Source organism: Taudactylus pleione, unplaced genomic scaffold (genome assembly GCF_031769625.1).
Source record: "Taudactylus pleione unplaced genomic scaffold, aTauple2 ptg000068l, whole genome shotgun sequence".
Taxonomy (NCBI): domain Eukaryota; kingdom Metazoa; phylum Chordata; class Amphibia; order Anura; family Myobatrachidae; genus Taudactylus; species Taudactylus pleione.
The window spans coordinates 3,293,228-3,305,940 of record NW_028284470.1 but is presented as its reverse complement, the minus strand read 5'-3'; the positions used below and the strand labels follow the sequence as shown (position 1 = coordinate 3,305,940).

At 46.8% G+C, this 12,713-nt stretch overlaps 1 protein-coding gene across 1 annotated transcript in view; it reads right to left on the bottom strand.

Moving 5' to 3' along the window:
• Window positions 1-11,962, bottom strand: part of TTC23L (tetratricopeptide repeat domain 23 like) — a 40,763-nt gene extending 28,801 nt beyond the window's left edge. Inside the window, exons 1-5 of the mRNA XM_088466973.1 lie at window positions 11,908-11,962; window positions 10,502-10,592; window positions 3,016-3,199; window positions 1,514-1,637; window positions 124-280 (exon numbers count right to left, since the gene is read on the bottom strand). Of these exons, the coding sequence (XP_088323099.1) occupies window positions 124-280; window positions 1,514-1,637; window positions 3,016-3,199; window positions 10,502-10,566 (530 nt within the window). The 5' untranslated portion in view covers window positions 10,567-10,592; window positions 11,908-11,962. The remainder of the gene's footprint in view (window positions 1-123; window positions 281-1,513; window positions 1,638-3,015; window positions 3,200-10,501; window positions 10,593-11,907) is intronic.
• Window positions 11,963-12,713: the final 751 nt, after the last annotated feature.

Here is a 12,713-nt window from a genome sequence, read left to right as displayed (position 1 = left end):
TAGCCATTGAATACAGATGTTTTCAGGGGGATATTCCACAAATAGTTGTTTCATAAATATGCCCGTTTGAGACTTTTGAAGAAAAAAACTATACAAACGTTTCTTATTATTAGAAAAGGATATTTTTTCTGCAGCAGGTGTGCCATGCCCAATGTATAGTAAATAGTCACCAGCGTTCTCAAGATTTCTCTCTTTTCTTGCACAGATTTGGACATAGCAGCCCCTCGGAGTAGGATATTTTTGGCAGATTCGGCATGCTGTCTGGCCTGGACGGGTAGCTCTAGTGAAGATTCAAGAATTGCTCAATCATTAAAACAGTGTTGTAATCATTACTATACAATCCACATACGGGTTATGCCCTCATGTTTTTGTATTTTTTTATTCATCATAATAAAGAAGAAATAACAACAAGGGAGAAAGGATTGGGAGAAGAAACCAAACAAACTCATAGGGCTAAATGTAATCGCCTGCGAGCCGGCGCCGCTGAGGGAATAGCGAGTATGTTGACATGCAAAATATAGACAGGTCATCATGTCGCCAGATATATATATTTCGGCATGTCGGCAGTTCCATAATCAATATATCAATACATCAACAATCGATCATCGATAAAACATTGGCGATCGAAATCGTGATAACAGACCATCAATAATCTATTTTGAACTTTTTTTCAATAAACTTTTTGTGTGTTTAGCTCTGTGTTTCCTAACATCAATTATTGATACATGGAAATCAATCATCGATAGAAAAACTTTACGGATTACAAGCCCTAATAATTGAAATCAATAATATCGGGTAGCATCAGGTCTGGGTGCCATCGATGATCATCTAGGGATCATCTAGGGATGGCCATCGGCGGGCCCATCAGTGATTACCATTGATGGCACACAAACCATTTATGATGAACCATTGACGGTTTGCACCCCCCTTGATGGTCACCTCTGCTGTGGGGCCAGTGAAAAATGGTGACGGGGCTTAGCGGCTGTTGGGGTGGGGCTAAGCTCCGTCCTGTCACTAAAAAACAAAACAAACAAACATCGGCTCCTGCTCATCCATCGATGGCAGAGAACCATTGGTTCTCCGCCATCGATAGCAAAAACTAGTTGGCATCGGCCAGCAGCCATCAATGTTTTGGAAACATCAAGGTTTGATGGTCATCCCTACGTTCATCTACTGCTCTTCCACCTTCATTTTTAGCTTCATACATCCTCTGTGTCTCCGGTTGTGCATTTGAGAACGCAGCTGCTATCACTGACACGCTCACAACATGCCCATGAGAGACTTTTTTTGTGCTCACCAGGCCACCTCCCAGTCACCGCCCAGGAACAGTCATCAATTTGCCGCCCCATTTCTGATGCTGTCTGTCCCAATCGAAACAGAATCTTTGCGCCATAGGAGTTTTCAGAAGTTTTTGCACAATCACAGTAGCAAATAATCGCTCAACTATGTGACCATCGGCATTGTGCGCTTATAGCGTGCGCCTCGGAACCAGGCCCTCCGTGATTTAACTTACCTCTGACAGTAAGGTAACTGTGAGCAAGTTCGGCAAAAGCTTTGGCGAGCCTCCAGTGGCCGTCTCCATGCACAATCCGGCTGAGGGCCACACACCGGATCAGCTCCTTGTGCGCTCTGAGCAACTATTTCAGATAATTACAAAACAAACATTTATATTTGAGCCGTCAGCTCCGCACACATTCAGCAGCAGTAAGTAACATATCGGTCAGTGCTTCTGGAGCGAGGGTGAGGCAATTGTGCGATAAGTTAGTGTACTATGTATTACATGTACACTGGAGGTGCGGGAATGGAAACGGCGCCAAGCTGTGGTTCCCAGGAGATCGCTGAGCTCCACGTACTGGCAGCGCCTGCCTTACGCCTCGGAAGGCTATGGTCATTATACATATGGCCCGTGTAAATAGTACCCGCCCCCCTCCTTCTCGGAGCCCCTGGGGATGGGCAACGATCTTGGAAACGGGGACGCGTCGCCCTGTTTTCTGGGAGTACTGAGGTGAGGGTCTGCGTCTATGGATGCAGACTTCCAGGCCTCGCAAGCTGCCAGGACCCAGTCAGCCTGTGGTAAGCTTCAGCTAATCGGTGGCAGCGCTGGGATGGCAGATGCAGCAAGGACGTATCTATTTCCTAGGCACCTTCTGCTACATTAGCAGAATTGCACAGATGCTTGTGTGCCGCTCTGCAATTCCGTCCATCTCTGAATCAGGCCGTAGAATGAATTGTGCAGAGCAGCGCCAGCATACAGTATTCTGTTCTGCAACAGGACCATTGAGGTGAATATGGTCTGTGGCTCATGGTTAGGTCAGAGCTTCCAATGTCTATACATGAGTTCACTCGCCCAACTGCTACTAGAAATATGTCCCCTCCCAATGCTTACTGCTAACGTGACACAAAAGCTATATTGAGGAACTATAGAATCCGGGCCTGATTCACACCCGCTTGTGAGCGCATAGCGCTCGCAAGCGGGTCGATGGTGGAGTACTGCGCGCCGCGCGCATGCGCAAACCCCGGAGCGAGAGAGAATTTCTCTCGCTCCGGGGCTCATTACAAAAGGGGCGGCTGTCGATATTGATCGACAGCTCGCCCTGTTTTCTAGGCGGGGAAGGGGGGTGGCTACACAAACAGAGGCGTTCCCGAAGGAAGGCCTGTCATTTGTGGGAGGCACCACTGACATCACCAGTGATGTCAGTGGAGAGCTTCCTGCTCTGTTAGAGCCAGAAGCTCTCTGGGGCTTGCGATGGACGAGACCCTACCACAAGGGTCGCGACCATCACCTGGCCTCTCTCAAAAGCTGTGGGTAGTCACCCACAGCTTAGCGAGCGGACAGGAGACCACAACTTAAAAGAAATAAAAACGCCCTGAATCAGAGCGAGCGCTCTTCAAGAGCATCCAGTCCTGAATCAGGCCCTCAGTTCACATAATATTGTAGTATAATATTAATTTATAGTGAGATGTCACCTTACACACAACATGGTAGGCTGCACTGGTTGCATGTCACCTCCTCACCTCATTGTCTTTGATGAAGTGTTGTGCCATCACCTGGGCCTTGGATAGTTTATCCACTGGAAGAGACTGGGTTTCCGGCTGACGGGCGTAATTTCTTGGTACCTCACCTGTGCGATCCGTGTAGCTTAGTATGCTCCCATCCCCCTCCTCTGTTTCGGGGAGAGTGTTGGCTGTCTTTGGAGTTCTGTCCATTACATGCAATGTCATATATTCGTATAGAGCTTACAAATCCCGACTTATATGCAGGGGACGGCGTTCTAGGTTGGGCAATCTAGAACACTCAGCACAGTAAGGTATACCATATTGCCCAACACTTTACTTTGACTAATATAGCAATTATATGGTGTATGGGACATAAACTTGCATAAAACAAATTTCACATACACCGCCACTGTGAGTACAAAGCACTAATAATCATACTAAAAAAATAATATGTTAGCTATGATTATATAACAGGAGAAGACCACACAAAAGAGTGTACACTGTGCAGAATAAGGGGTGGTGTGGACCCTAAATTCGTATGATGCACTAAACTACCCCCAATTCTTAATATGCCAGATATCTGTGCCAAGTGCACATGGCACACACTAATGCCCCCAATTCATAATATGCTATTGCCACATACTGTATCTGTGCCCAAAATTCATGACATGCAGTAATGCCCCCAATTCATAATATGACACACAGTAATGCCCCCAATTCATAATATGCTATTGTCACATACTGTATATGTGCCCCAAATTCATTACACACAGTAATGCCCCAATTCATAATATGTCACATATCTGTGCCCAGGATGCATATGATGCACAGTAATGCCCCCAATTCATAACACATATTAATGCCCCAATTGATAATCTGTGCTTCAAATTCATATGTCACACAGCAGAGCCTCCAATTCAGTGTCCCTAATGAAATATATACAACAGATGTGTGTACTGACATCAGATTGTTAAATGAATGGCCATCGGTGGGTTAACCATCAATAGTCACCATCGATGGTACCATTGGTGGTTAAGCTTGATGATATGAAACCATGGTTTCACTCACCAATGGGCCAATCAGAGGTGGGTGCAGGGCTTCGTGGGTTACATCATAGGGTGGAGCTAGGCTTCATGTACCGGGCCAAGTAGAAATAAAAAATATATATAAGGGATCTCCACCAACAATGGCAAAACAATCTACCATCAATGGTTGATGGCCACCCCTACCTCCCAGTCTATCCCCAGAGTATAACACGTGCCAAAAATATTGAACAGTGCTGTATTAGCGGAACAAGAAAAAGGAGGGGCCTTCCTGTATATTGTTGAGCCAAAGATTTACTTTTATTTAATGTTATTGTCTTAATCATTTGGTATTTGCTCTTAAAGACACTCTTAATACACAGGAAGTTAAAATACGGAAATCCTTCGAATGTTCCCCTAATACAGACCAATGAGCCCACACCTCTCTCTGGACCTCATTCAGAGGTGGTCGTTCGTTGCAAGCGGTCGCACTGAATCAGGGCGGCTGCTTGCATCCGAACGGCCACCTCCTTGTCGATTGTTAAGCTGTGGGTTACCACCCACAGCTTAACGACCGACCAGGTTGATGGTTGCGATGGTGATCACCATCGCGACCATCGTGGCTTACGACCAGACCCTAAGGTTGGGTCTAGGCACTCGTAAGCCCCAGGGAGCTTTCTGCTCTGATGGAGCAGGAAGCTCCCCACTGACATCACTGATGATGTCAGTGCGGCCGCCCACAAAACTGTAGGCGTTCGTAAAGGAACGCCTCCGTTTTGGAAACCACCCCCCCGGCCCGCCTACCAAACGGGGCAAGCTTTCGATCAACATTGACAGCCGCCCCTTTGGTAGCGAGCTCCGGAGCGACAGAGTTTCTCTGTCACTCCGGGGCTTGCGCACGCGCAGCGGCCACACTGGATATACCATCGCGTCGGTTACGAGCGCTTGCGACCGACTCTGAATAAGGTCCTCTGTCCCTGAACCCTTGTCATCTGCATATCTACTAACACTAATATATTATGAATATGTATTATTATCACTGCAGTTATGTGGAATATGCCAATGTGCCAACCCACCAATCCTACCCGTCCTTGTCCGTGTCTTGTAGACATGCGCATCTGTTTATATTGAAAGTAAGCAGGTTGAGACCTTACTATAAATTGTAACTGGAATCTGCCACTGTCCATAGAGCTACTGAACGCCTGAGGCTTTGGGGCCTATTTATCATGCTTTCCTGCCGCATTTGCCCAGCTCCGGAATGCGATGGATTAGAAAGCTTGGCCCTGGCAGCTTATGCCTATGGGCTACACTTCACAAAAAGTACCAGGAGAGGGATCCGTAAGATCCCTCCCCGACACTCTCCACCCGCCCATGTGTGGTCAGCAGACCATGTATGCGCAGAAGTGCGCCCGGCTCCCGCAGGGACAGGCTTTCTGAGCCCCTGTCCCTGCAGGTGATAATTAATACCTCCGGCTGATCTATTATTTCCTATTGCCGCAAATTTAAAAGTACATCACATGGTTAATTTACGTTAAAATGCTAAATTGTACCGTGTGCGAGAGGTGTAATAAGGAGAAATGTCAGACTCTTTATAAACTCCCATATGCTGCCATATTCACTAATAGGCAAAACGGGGCCAGATGAACAGGTTCCTAAATATTAATTTAATGCATACTAACCATAAACCTAACCCTCCGCAGTGGTGCCTAACCCTAACCCCCCCTCCTCGCAGCGAAACCCTAACCATTCCCGGGTGGTGCCTAACCCTAAGTTTCCCTGGGGGTGCCTAAACCTTACCTCCCCCCTGGCTGATACTTACCTTGCCTCTGTCTCCTTACGATCAGGATTCAGACGCCGGTCTTGTGTCGGTGATTGGCATCCCGGCTGTCGGAATATTAACCGTGTCCCGTCTTAACCACTGAGTGGACAACTAAGGGATGAATAAACACTAATGGGTCTAACAGCAATTTCAACGGGGGACCTGCCCACCCTAGCCTCTTACCAGCTAAGCTACGTCACTACAGTACATCAAAACCTCCTCCTTGGGCCCTTTTATACCCAAAATAAATGCAAAACACCACAGCACACAAATGACATCTTTATTCAGGCCCCAAAGCTACGCAGCTTCCCTGGTTTCAGCAATCTGAAGGTTTACTCAGATGACCGATGTTCAAACAGAGTGATCCGATGCTGCGTCCTCAGATTCAGCAGAGGATCACGGAGGTTGGCAAGTTGGCGTCTATTTACACAAGACGCCCCCCTGCAGCATTAGCATGTTATCGCACAGCCGCTGCCTAAACATTTTGCAGCAGCTGTGCAAAAGCATACATCTCTCAGTCAGGCCTATAGTCACAAGCTGTCCTGAAAATGTATTATAGGGTCTATTTACTAAGCAGTGTTAGGAGACAGAGTGAAAAGTGATAAGGTGCCAGCCAATCAGCTCCCAACTGTCATTTTTCAAACACAGCCTGTGAGATGACAGTTAGGAGCTGATTGGCTGGCACCTTATCACTTTTCACTCTGTCTCCTAACACTGCTTAGTAAATACAGGTTGAGTCTCCCATATCCAAAATGCTTGGGACCAAGGGTATTTTGGATATCGGAATATTCCGTATTTTGGAATAATTGCATAAGATATTTATATTTATTTCTTAGGAATAGGGCCTAAATCTAAACACAGAATGCATTTATGATTCATGTACACCTTATACACACAGCCTGAAGGTAATTTTAGACAATATTTTCAATAATTTTGTAGCTCAAACAAAGTTTGTGTAAATACATTAAATTAATTTACCTGTCTTATACACCTTATACACACAGCCTATAGGTCATTTTATACTTTATTTTTAATAATTTTGTGCCTTAAACAAAGTTTGTGTACATTAAACCATCAAAAATCAAAGGTTTCACTATCTCAGTCATGCTAAAAATATTCCGTATTTCGGAATATTTGGATATGGGAGACTCAACCTGTAGACACCTATGTCTGCTACATGTGGCAATATTCTGGCTGTGTTCAGCTGCAGGATAATCCAATGGCTGCCCATATTATTATCATCTTTTATTTATAAGGTACCATAAAGCTGCACAGTACCACAGATAGGGGAACGACAGTACACATGCAATCTATTGTTTTTTCAAGGGGGTTGGGTACGAGATGCCGGCGCTTGGGTGCCACCGGTCAGAATCCCCACATCGCCATCCTGACAGAGTTAGGATACAGACACCCGACGGTAGGTATCCTAACCCTACCCCTCCTTCGCCGCACCATAAACCTAACCGTCCACCCCCACAGCCTAAACCTAACCCTCCCCCCCTAGAGTCTAACCCTCCACCCTTAGTGCCTAAATCTAACCCCACTACTTACAGTCTGAATGCCAGTGCCGGGATTCTGACCGGAGGCGGGATTCCGGTGCGGGCATTCTGAGCACCGGCATCCTACACACACCAATATTATGACTACATCCCATTCATGGGAAGCAGAAGAGGTCCTCAGGTGCCCAAATAATAAGAGATACGGTAAGAACTTACTCTTGTTATCTCTATTTCTACGAAGTCCATAGGGTTCCACAGGATACCTTGGGGTATAGGTGATGATGTCAGGCATCGGGCACCACAGAGTTAAGTTTTTCATCCTCCCAGGATGCACTGGGGTCCCTCTCCTATACCCCGCCCCCGAGCCTCAGGCAATCAATTACGTCACAAGTCATAGGCCGGAGGAGGAGAAAAGAGAGAGAAGAAAGTCTGGAACACACAAGAAATCACATTCTCACAAGAAGGAGATGAAAAAAAACGGTGACCAGAGCAAAAAGCCCATCTGCAGTACAGGTGCGACAGGGCGGGAGTCCTGTGGAACCCTATGGACTTCGTAGAAATAGAGATAACAAGGGTAAGTTCTTACCATATCTCTTATTTTTTACTTCAGGGTCCATAGGGTATCCACAGGATACCTTGGCGATGTCCCAAAGCAGTATCCTTTAAGGGTGGGGACACTCCTGTGCTGAAAGGAGAATCCGCCGCCCGAAGGAAGCATCCTGAGAGGCGTAGGTATCAAAGGCATAATACCATAGGAAAGTATGGACAGATGACCAAGTGGCTGCCTTCCAAAGCTGGACCACTGAGGCGCCACGTCGAGCTGCCCACGAAGGACCCACAGACCTAGTGGAATAAGCCCTAACAGAAGATGGAACAGGAAGGCCTTCATGAACATAAGCTTCAGAAATAGCCAGACAAATCCATCCTACCAAAGTTTGCTTAGTGGCAGGCCAACCCTTCTTCCGGAAGCCATAAAGGACAAACAAAGAGTCCGACTTCCTAAAAGAAACAGTGCGGTCAACAAAGTCTTAAGGCCCGCACCACAACAAAGGTGGCCTCACCAACCGAAAGGTCCGGTGAATTAAAGGCCAGCACAATAATTTCCTCGTTGATATGGAAACTAGATACCACCTTCGGGAGAAAACCAGGGCGAGTGCGAAGCACAGCCCTATTTCTATGAAAAATGAGAAATGGAGGTCGACATGATAGAGCCCCCAATTCTGAGACCCTTTTGGCTGAAGCAATGGCCAGAAGAAACACCGTTCAAAGTGGTTCAAATGGTGGTCTTTGAAGAGCTCTTAGGACCACAGCCAAATCCCAAGGCGCCACAGGTGGAACAAAGGGAGGCTGAATACGCAGTACACCTTGAATAAAAGTACAGACATCAGGAAGTGTAGCAATCCTACGATGAAACCATATAGATAGGGCAGACACCTGCACCTTCAGAGAAGCAAGGTGAAGACCTTGATCTAAACCTGCCTGTAGGAAAGCCAGCACTCTGGATAACCGAAAGACCTGAAGAGCATAGCCTCTTGGGCGACACCACTGAAAGAAAGAACGCCATACCCGATGGTAAATGCTGGCAGATGAAGGCTTCCGAGCTCGTAATATGGTGTCAACCACAGAGCTGGAAAACCCTCTGGACCTCAAGAGGGCAGTCTCAATAGCCGCGCGTCAAAGACAGCCGACCCAGGTCCGGATGATGACAAGGACTCTGAGATAACAAGTCCGGACGTTGAGGCAACAGCATCGGAGTGTCCACTGAGAAACTCCGAAGGTCTGAGTACCAGTGCCTTCTGGGCCACGCTGGAGCTATCAGTAGGAGCGTATCACTCTAGGAAGAAGGGAGAACGGAGGGAAGAGGTACGCATACTGGAATGTCCAACTGACTGACAGGGCGTCCACTAGATAAGCTTTTGCATCTCTTCTTCTTGACACAAACACTGGCAGTTTGTTGTTGTGTCGGGAGGCCATGAGATCTATCTCCGGTAGGCCCCACTTGTTCACCAGAAGCTGAGAGACCACTCTCCTGGATGCTCGTCTTGAAGGCTGAGAAAGTCTGCTTCCCAGTTTAGGACTCCTGTATAAACACTGCCGATATTGCAGTGAGATGTCTTTCCGACCAATCTAGAATGCGGGACACTTCTGTTAGAGCCGCCATGGTGGCGTTGTCTGACTGAACCTGCATGGCCCTCCCATGCAGGACCTGTCTTGCCTGCTGGAAAGCTCGGGCAGCCTTGAACACTGCCCGAAGTTCCAATATGTTTATTGGAAGAGCAGCTTCTGACAGCGACCACCTTCCCTGGAAGAAATGAGGACCTGTCACTGCTCCCCAGCCTCGTCAGAAGGACCCAGTCCACAATCCAAAAGAGGCGTCCCCTGTTCAGGTGAGTAGTCTGCAGCCACCAGGCCAGAGACAGACGTACCTCCGGGGGAACACCATTGTCTGTGACTTTATCCACTGGGGCAACCCATTCCATATGGAGAGGTCTGGAGTGGAACTGGGCAAACTCCACCATGTCAAACATCGACACCATGGAACCCAGTAACCTCATTGCCGAGTGAATAGACACCCGGCGACTCCGCAGGCAAATGCAAACTTTTACCTGGAACGCAGAGATCTTGTCCTCCGTCACAAAGATTCTCTGATTTTGGGAGTCCAATAGAGCTCCGAGATGGGATCCCAGTGCATCCTGGGAGGATGAAAAACTTAACTCTGTGGTGCCCGATGCCTGACATCATCACCTATACCCCAAGGTATCCTGTGGATACCCTATGGACCCTGAACTAGAAAGAACCATATTGTTCCACCGGTCTCCATGTTGATAACTGTTTGTATATGAAGAATCATCTCATCTAGGAGAGTCTTATGAGAGGAGGGGGCTGTGTGCAGTCCTTAAACCCCCACCCTTCCCAGTGCCAGAGCAATATTCCCAGTAATCGCTCTATCGCGCATACAGATATCTCCGGGAAAATGGCGCAGACACATTTTCCTGTACATTTCACAGACACAAGGTAAGTATATTCAATCGGTACAAGGTGTGTGGTGTGGGCCCCCTTGGACCAAGGGGCCCTGTGTGCACCACACCCATTATACCCATAATAGAATAGATATACGTAAATGATGTCATAAGTTCTAAAGCTTAGAAGATAAATGTACTTACGTGCACTGGGACTCAGGGTCTGCATATGTGGAGTCAGTGGGGATGTGTATGGGGAGAGACAACATTGTCTCACAGGCACCAATACCTGTAACTATAAAAGCATTCATCAGTTATGTACTATGGCAGTTACTGTCAGAGCCCATCAGTGGGTGATTGCTCCTATTCATTATTACATGAAAACCCACTTATTTGATTTACGTATTTTCCTCTTCCATCTTTTTTTTACCATCCGCTACGCCTAAATGCCAGGGGTATTCTACACTAAGGGGCGGTACGGGTCATAGATTCAGCTGGCATAGGGCCTGAATCTCAGGTGGAAGCAGTGTGGTTGTGGGATGCAGTGGCACGATTTTTGGCAACTGCGCATGCTCCAAAGCAACACTGCGCACGTGATGGTGGTCGCACCAAGGATTTGTTTGCAAAGTGACAGTTAGTGAGCATGTGGGGGCGGTAACGGGCGAGGCTACAAAAAAACAAGTGTGCTGGGGCCATTTTCTGGCCATGCCATAGTGAGCCTCTGCTAATTCGTACGCAGCTGCAAAGGCCCCGACGTCTTAGGTGAGACAAACATTCCGAGACAGCATAGGCTTACTCAGAGGTTCCACGTGCCACCGATGTTTCGTCTTGTTTACACAAGCTGCCGATGTGAGACGCCAGTGGTTGGGACATCAACTACATCATTAGCATAGTTAGCAGAACGCTGCGTACGGAATCGCAGTCACGTCTGCATTTGCTCGCACCCCCTGAATCAGGCCCATAAACAATATCTCACAGGTGTGGCCCATTAATGAGGCTTAAAATGACAGGGCGCTCCCATGCCACTGACTCATGCAAACTATATAGTTACCAGCCGAGCATTATCACTGAACCTGGTCTAAATGTCATTTTTATTGTGTTTTAAGTACTTCATGTAAATTCTAAAGCTGCATACGCACACAACGATTTTGTAAATGAATGATTTTAGTAAACGATTTTCGGTCATTTTATCAAGGGATAAATGAACGAAAATCGTTTACTAAAATCGTTCATTTACTAAATGTAATGAACGATTTTTTTGAACTACAAACGATTTTTGCATAATCCCTTAATGAAAATCGTTGAGTTGGTCAGTCTGACTGAACTACAAACGTGAACGATAATCGTTCATCGTTTTAACTTAGAAAGTGAACGATTTTTTAAACAATTGAACGATAAACGATATCGTTAACGATAATCGTTCAAAAAATCGGTATGTGTGTATGCACATTAAGCATTAACGTCCATCACATGCAGGATAAGAAGAGAACCTGAGAGTAATTTGACCAAACATAGCTTGCTTTCAACATAGATAGGGAAGTCATGCTGGGATTTATAGTACTACACAAACTGGTGTCCTTATCTACATGTAATCATTCTGCATGCCTCACCTAAGTCTGTGACTGCGAGGACTGGACCAGTGTGTAGAAAAAGCTCCGTTCTAACCTTTACTTCACTTTTGTTTACATTTGTATTGCTGTTACTATAACGACAAAGAGAGCTTCCACAATGGGTGTCATGACAACATGGGCAGGGGAGAAGCTGTGCATTGTGGGAAACAAACTAGCTCCTTCTTCGCCATATTTAGTGTTGTCTCTGCCAGGAAATCTTGTAGTGATTGGTTTATTACTCATGTGTCAGAGCACAGATTCATTGTGATGGCAGCATTACATTTTTAGTATATAATACAGTAATAGTTCTAGAAGTGCAATGCACAGCAATAGTCCTTCACAGGATTGAGGGGAATTATGGATTGCAGAGTAGTACCCCCTTTCACACTGCCAGCAATAACCCGGGTTACTGTGCAGTGTGAAAGGTACAGGCTGAAATAACCAGTGTCGAGCAAACTGGCATTTTAACCCTGGTAACGAGCAGGGTAGAACACGTGTTAAACCCGGCTCGTGATGCAGTGTGAACGGGTAATCCGGGTCGATGTGACCTGGGTCCCGTTCACAGCATAGGAAGAGCCGGCACACATCTCCAAGCGCCGGCTCAGCAGGTGATGGCGGTGATGTCACCGATCCGTCGATAAGCCGGGTCAGGCCGCCAGTCTGAAAGGGGTCTCAGCCCAGATGGACTTCTGTACAAAATCCAGAGTGAGACCCGGCATTGCGATATGAAAGGGGTATACAGTGCATTCGGAAAGTATTCACAACGCTTCACTTTTTCCACATTTTGTTATGTTACAGCCTTATTC